Source organism: Protobothrops mucrosquamatus, unplaced genomic scaffold (genome assembly GCF_001527695.2).
Source record: "Protobothrops mucrosquamatus isolate PMUCROS unplaced genomic scaffold, P.Mucros_1.0 scaffold4996, whole genome shotgun sequence".
Classification (NCBI taxonomy): Eukaryota; Metazoa; Chordata; class Lepidosauria; order Squamata; family Viperidae; genus Protobothrops; species Protobothrops mucrosquamatus.
The window spans coordinates 98,856-106,160 of record NW_015390877.1 but is presented as its reverse complement, the minus strand read 5'-3'; the positions used below and the strand labels follow the sequence as shown (position 1 = coordinate 106,160).

At 46.3% G+C, this 7,305-nt stretch overlaps 1 protein-coding gene across 1 annotated transcript in view; it reads left to right on the top strand.

Annotated features, from left to right (window-relative positions):
- LOC107299478 (plexin-A4-like) overlaps positions 1-6,871 on the top strand; it is a gene marked incomplete at its 5' end in the record, with an annotated part of 61,810 nt that extends 54,939 nt beyond the window's left edge. Inside the window, 3 exons of the mRNA XM_015828832.1 lie at positions 684-925; positions 4,090-4,259; positions 6,655-6,871. Of these exons, the coding sequence (XP_015684318.1) occupies positions 684-925; positions 4,090-4,259; positions 6,655-6,871 (629 nt within the window). The remainder of the gene's footprint in view (positions 1-683; positions 926-4,089; positions 4,260-6,654) is intronic.
- Positions 6,872-7,305: the final 434 nt, after the last annotated feature.

The following is a 7,305-nucleotide window of genomic DNA, read 5'->3' as shown; positions in this document are numbered from 1 at the left end:
CATCCAGCCATGATGGCTCAGGAATTCTGGGAGTTGAAGACCACACGTCATAAAAGAGTCAAGGTTGCCTACCCCTGACATAGACCTTCCAGATGGTTTAGACCAGGGGTGGGGAACCATGACCCTTTTCTGATGTGTGGACTTCAACTCCCAGAATTCCTGAGCAATCATGGCTGAATGGCTCCTTTATGACTAGTGGACTTCAGTTGTTTTTAGACTAGCAACTCATTCCTTAATACACTGCTCCAGTTACTCTTAGAAAAACCAGTTCAAATCCAATAAAGAAAAATATTGGTAGCTTAGGGTTGAAATGAGGGGTCCTTGGTGCTCTCTGAGCTGGGCTGTTTTCTTGCAGACATTTCATGATCCAACTAGGTAACATCATCAGTGCTAGAAGGGAGAGAGGAGGGGGGAGGAGGAGGAGGAGGAGAAATGAGGGGTCCTTGGTGCTCTCTGAGCTGGGTTGTTTTCTTGCAGACGTTTCATGACCCAGCTAGGTAACATCATCAGTGCTAGAAGGGAGTGGGGTTTGCTCTATGTTTATATACAGCAGAAGCCTCTTCTGGCACTGATGATGTTACCTAGTTGGGTCATGAAACGTCTGCAAGAAAACAACCCAGCTCCGACAGCACCAAGGATTCCCTCGCCGTTTCAATTTCCCCACCCCCCACCCCCCCACTTAGACCTTGGAAGAACATCTTCAAGGATTTGTGTCCCATTTTGTGCTTTTTCAGAAAACATGATCCGCTACACAGGAAGCCCGGACAGTTTGCGTTCCCGGACGCCCATGATTACTCCCGACCTAGAAAGTGGTGTCAAGATGTGGCATTTAGTGAAGAACCACGAGCATGGCGATCAGAAAGAAGGGGATCGGGGGAGCAAGATGGTATCTGAAATCTACCTGACAAGGCTGCTAGCCACCAAGGTAGGTGGTGAGGCTGGAAAGAAGGGCCTGGACCCCAAAAGGGAAGGTGGGTGGGGGGGACAGAAAAAAAATGGAATTGTGCCAATAAAAGAGAATCTTTGTAGCTCAGGGTTGAATTGTGGGGTCCCGGGTGCTCTCTGAGCTGGGTGGTTCTCTTGCAGACGTTTCATCACTCAACTAGGTAACATCATCAGTGCTAGAAGGGGGGGTTGTGTAGAGGAGGAGAGGGAGGGGGAGGACTGTGGGGTCCTTGGTGCTCTCTGAGCTTCTTGTTTTCTTGCAGACGTTTCATGACCCAACTAGGTAACATCATCAGTGCTAGAAGAGTGGGGTTTGGGGGGGAGGAAATGAAGAAGAAGAAGAGGAGGAGGAGGAGGAGGAGGAGGAGGAGGAGGAGAAAGAAGAGGAAGGGGGAGAGAGGGAGAGGGAGAGGGAGGGAGAGACAGAGAGACAGAGAAAAAAGAGAAAGAGAAAAAGACAGATACAAAAGAAAGAGAGGGGGAGAGTAAAAGAGAGAAAGAAAGAAAGAAAGAAAGAAAGAAAGAAAGAAAGAAAGAAAGAAAGAAAGAAAGAAAGAAAGAAAGAAAGAGACAGAAAGAGACAGAAAGAGACAGAGAGAAACAAAAAGAGACAGAGATACAAAAGAAACAGAAAGAAAGAGGGGGAGAGAGAAAGTAAAAGAAAGAAAGAGGGGGAGAGACAAAGTAAAAGAGAGAAAGAGAGAGAAAGAAAGAAAGACAGAGACAGAGAAACAGAAAGAGACAGAGAGAAACAGAAAGAGACAGATACAAAAGAAAGAGGAAGAAAGAGGAAGGGGGAGAGAGGGAGAGGGAGGGAGAGACAGAGAGACAGAAAGAGAAAAAAAGAGAAAGAGAGAAAGAGAAAAAGATAGATACAAAAGAAAGAGAGGGGGAGAGCAAAAGAGTAAAAGAAAGAAAGAGAGAGACAGAAAGAGACAGAGAAAAACAGAGAGAAACAGAAAGAAACAGAGATACAAAAGAAAGAAAGAAAAAAAGAAAAAAAGAGGAAGGGAGGGAGGGAGAAAGAGAGAGAGAGAGAGAGACGCACACCATGCAAAGTGAAGTGTGCATTGGATAATGCCTGCATTTTGATAATTGAGAAAGAGAGAAAGAAAGAAAGAGATAGAGAAAGAGACACAGAGAGAGAAACAGAAAGAGACAGAGATACAAAAGAAAGAGAAAGAAGAGAGAGACAGAGACAGAGAGACAGAGACAGAGAAAGAGAAAGAGAGAAAGAGAAAAAGACAGATACAAAAGAAAGGGGGAGAGAGAAAGAGAAACAGAAAGAGAGAGAGAAAGAGAAAGAGACAGAGATACAAAAGAAAGAGAAAGAAAAAGAGAGAGAGAGAGAGAGAAGGACTCCCAAATAGGTGGCTTGACAAGGAAACCATCTCTCCTCCACGGAGGTGTTGACCTCAGCTGAAGTTCTGGAGAGGACGGAAGCTCTCGGCTGTCACCCAAGCCCAGGGCTTCAGGGGAGATGATTTGTGTGTGACAGCTTTATCATTCTCTGTTGTTGACTTTCGGCCCAGGGAATACCGCCAAGGTGGTTTAACACTCAGCGCCTCCCATCTTTTCCTTGCTCACCGCTCAACGACGACGCTGGGCGATTTATGCAGCGTTGATTTTGCTGACACTTTCCAAGCGCCAAACCCAGCAGAGCAAAACCGGGCGACCGGTGCAGGGAGGGGGAAGGGAAGGGATTTCCCAGAGACAAATGGGGGGGGTCCCTTTGTGGGGGTGCTGGCCCCCTTTTTCTCCCACCCACCCCCGCCCCGTGCTGACCTTGCCCTACCCCTGATGGGGCCTGTGAATGCCATCTTGGCTTATATTTCGTCTCAATAATTCAGCTGAGATACGTTTGCCTTGGGTTGTGGGTCATTTTGTGTTCTTTTGCAAGACCTGAACGAAACGAGAGCCTGGGGTAATTTCCTGGGATGGCCTGTTTCGCACCACAGGCCCAGAGAACATAGAATCACAGATTTGAAGGGACCTTGGAGGTCCTCTAGTCCAACCTCCTGCTCAAGCAGGAGACCCTATAGTGCCATTCTGGACAAATGGCTGATGCAATCTTTTCTTAAAAACCTCCAGTGTTGGAGCACCCACAACTTCTGTTCCACTGGTTAATTGTCCTCACTGTCAGGAAATTTCTCCTTAGTTCCAGGTTGCTTCTCTCCTCGGTTAGTCTCCATCCGTTGCTTCTTGTCCTGCCTTCAGGTGCTTTGGAGAATAGCTTGACTCCCTCTTCTTTGGGGCAGCCCCTGAGATATCGGAAGACTGCTATCATGTCACCCCTAGTGCTTCTCTTCGTTAGACAATCATATCTAGTTCCCTTAGTGCTTGATCAGGATGATATTAAGAGAATAACGGAGTTGGAAGGGACCTTGGAGGTCTTCTAGTCCAATCCCCAGCTCAAGCAGGAGACCCTACACCAGTGATGGCGAACCTTGTAGAGACCGAGTGCCCAAACTGCAACCCAAAACCCACTTATGCATCTCGGGTGCCGGGTGGGTGTGGCCCATTGGCTGGGTGTGGCCCATTGGGAGGGCATGGCTGCGGTGGTAACGGCAGACTGGCTGGGACTAAAACGTTCAATCAATCAATTCCAACTTTGCAAGATCTTTTTTTTCCCGCGAGAAGTTGAAATTGACTGATTGGACCTTTTTTTTTTTTTTTGTACACGGCGGTGGAGTCCTATAGCGAAAAGGTTTTATAAAACCCAGCTGAAGGCCTAGGACTGGGGCAATGGCAGGCGTGCCCACAGAGAGGGCTCTGAGTGCCACCTCTGGCACCCGTGCCGTAGTTTCGCCACCATTGCCCTACACCGTTTCAGACAAGTGGCTGCCCAATTTCTACTTAAAAACCTCCAGCAATGGAGTACCCACAACCTCTGGAGGCAGGTTGTTCCACTGATTAACTTCTCTCTCCTTGATTAGTTTCCATCCGTTGCTTCTTGTCCTGCCTTCAGGGGCTTTGGAGAATAGCTTGACTCCCTCTTCTTTGGGGCAGCCCCTCAAGTACTGGAAGACAATCCTCTTCACGGCGTTCCCCTTGCGAAATGTTTCTAATGTTGGTTTTAATTATTTCAAAGCTTGGAATCCTAAATCGTTCTGATTGTAATGTTTCGTTTTCTGGGTTATCAAGGGCACTTTACAGAAGTTCGTGGACGACCTCTTCGAGACGATCTTCAGCACCGCACATCGGGGCAGTGCGCTGCCCCTGGCCATCAAGTACATGTTTGACTTCCTGGATGAGCAAGCCGATAAGCACAACATCCACGATCCTCATGTGCGGCACACCTGGAAGAGCAATTGGTGAGTGCTTCCAAAGAGCCTGGCACGCCTGCCCTCCCAGCAGGACCAGGAAAGAGAAGGCCGTTTGGAGAAGGCTCTTAAAGCTTAAAGGAAAGTTTGGAGGGAGGGAGAGCAAAGAGAGGGGAAGGGAAGGAGGGAAGAAAGAAAGAAAGAAAGAAAGAAAGAAAGAAAGAAAGAAGGAAGGAAGGAAGGAAGGAAGGAAGGAAGGAAGGAGGAAGGAAGGAAGGAACCTTCCTTCTTTCTTTCTCCTTCCTTCCTTCCTTCCTTCCTTCCTTCCTTCCTTCCTTCTTTTTTCCTTCCTTCTTCCTTCCTTCCTTCCTTCCTTCCTTCTTTCTTTCTTTCTTTCTTTCTTTTTCTTTCTTTCTTTCTTTCTTTCTTTCTTTTTCTTTCTTTGAAAAAAAGGAAGGAAGAAGGAAGGAAGGAAGAAAAAGAAAGGAAGGAAGGAAGGAAGGAAGGAAGAAAGAAAAAAGGAAGGAGGAAGGAAGGAAGGAGGAAGGAAGGAAGAAAGAAAGAAAAAAAGAAAGGAAGAAAGAAAGGAAGGAAGGAGGAAGGAAGGAAGGAAGAAAAAAGGAAGGAAGAAAGAAAGAAAGGAAGGAAGGAAGGAAGGAAGGAGAAGGAAGGAAGGAAGAAAAAAGAAGGAAGGAAGGAAAAAGGAAGGAAGGAGAAAGAAAGAAAGAAAGAAAGAAAGAAAGAAAGAAAGAAAGAAAGAAAGAAACTTGGAACTAATAAAACATTAGCATATTATTAACATCATCTGTGGCACTCATTTAAGGCTGATTGAAGCCACTGGGGGGGGCTTCTTTGAAGAGGGGGGGAAAGGGGTGGGCGTTGAAAGCGGGATTAAAGGAACGGAGACATGGTTTTGAGCAGATTCAATTAATTCCATGTCCGTTTCCCCAACTTCTTTCTTCACAATGTTTTCTTGACTTATCGCCCGCTCCTCGCTGCAAAGAGAGCAACGCCCAGGGATTCAGCGAAATCAGAAACAGAGAATCACGAGGACATTAATAAAATAGCCAAGAAACGTCTTAGAAGGGATGGAGCTGGAGAACGTTTCTCTTTGGGTTATTGGGGAACATTTCTCTTGGATTAAAACAATGGCGGGCGTTAACACTTGGGAAGGTGGGTGAGGATGAAGGATGAAGGAGGAATCCTTTTGAGCTATGTTTTTTGTCCGCTCAGTCAAAACATCTGCCTAGAGGTGATCTAGAAATATCACTGTGAACTTCTCCAAGGTGGTGCCCTCCAGATGTATAATCAGAGCTGGAAGGGACCTCGGAGGTCTTCTAGTCCAACCCCCTGCTCAAGCAGGAGACCCTATACCATGGCTGTCCAGTCTCTTCTTAAAAACCCCCAGTCATGAAGCACCCACAACTTCTGGAGGCAAGCAGTTCCACTGGTTAATTGTCTCACTATTAGGAAGTTTCTCCTTAGTTCCAGGTTGCTTCTCTCCTTGATGAGTTTCCATCCGTTGATTCTTCTCCTGCCTTCGGGTGCTTTGGAAAATAAGTGGACCCCCTTTTCTTTCTGGCAGCCCCTCAAATGTTGGAACACTGCTATCATGGTCCCCCCCCTCGTCCTTCTCTACGTTTGACCAATTCCTGCCACCGTTCTTCGTATGTTTTAGTCTCCAGGTCTTTGATCCTCTGAGTTGCTCTTCTCTGCACTTCTCCAAACTCCATTTGAATAAATGAATAAGTCCATTTTTCCAAAGTCTCAACATCTTTTTTTTTTTTGTAAAGTGATGACCAAAACTGGATGCAGTATTCCAAGTTGTGATGGCTTCCAAGTTGTCTCGCTCACAGCCAATATGATGGAAAGCTGTTTTAACATTATGGACAGTGTCTAGGGAAGGGTGATCCAAATCGCAGTGTTACATGGCTTTGTGATTGTTGTTCAGTCGCTAAGTTGTGTCCAACCCCTCGTGATCCCACGGACCACAGCACGCTAGGACCCCCGTCTTCCACTGTCTCCCCAAGTTTGCCCAAATTCATGTTTGTTGTGTCGATCTAATCATCTCATCCTCTCCTGTTTCCTTCTCCTTTGGCCTCCAGTTGTAGGAATTCCTCGACTGATAAGTATTCCTTTAGTAGCACTTTTCAAAGTTACAACGGCACGGAAGAAAGGGATTTATGACCGTTTCCCCACACTTATGACCCATGAGCCAATCAATGGGGAAAGCCACATTCCTGTAACAAGCTTAACCACCGTGGTGACTCAGTTAACAACCCGGGCAGAAGAGGTGGTAAAATTGGGAATTGACTCGTTCAGCAGTCCCATCAGTTTAGGGATGGAAGTTCCATTTCTAACTGTGGTGGTAAGTCAAGGACGACTCGTATTTGAGTTTTAAACATAATAACACCTCCACATCTTGTCTTCTGTCTTTTGACTTCAGCTTGCCCTTGAGGTTTTGGGTGAACATGATCAAAAATCCGCAGTTTGTCTTCGACATTCACAAGAACAGCATCACAGATGCCTGCTTATCGGTGGTCGCACAAACCTTCATGGATTCCTGTTCAACCTCAGAGCATCGTTTGGGCAAAGATTCCCCGTCCAATAAACTGCTTTATGCCAAGGATATCCCCAGCTACAAGAACTGGGTAGAAAGGTAGGTCTGACTCTGTGTGTGTGTGTGTGTGTGCGCTCTCTCTTCTCTTCTCTCTCTCTCTCTGCTTTCTCTTCTCTTTCTTTTCTCTCTGCTGTCTTTTCTCCTCTCTCTTCTCTCTCTCTTCATTCTGTATCTCTTCTCTCTCTCTGCTTTCTCTCTCTCTCTCTCTCTCTCTCTCTCTTTCCTCTCTCAATCTCTTCTCTCTCTTTTTCTCTCTTCTCTCTTCTCTCTGTCCCTTTTCTCTCTCTGCTTTCTCTTCTTTCTCTTTTCTCTCTGCTCTCTTCTTTTCTTTTTCTCTCTTCTCTCCCTCTTCATCCTGTCTCTCTCTCTTCTCTTTCTTTTCTCTCTCTCTCTTCTCTTTCTCTCTCTCTTCTCTCTCTCTGCTTTCTCTCTCTTCTCTCTCTGCTTTTTCTCTGCTCTCTCTTATCTTTTTCTCTC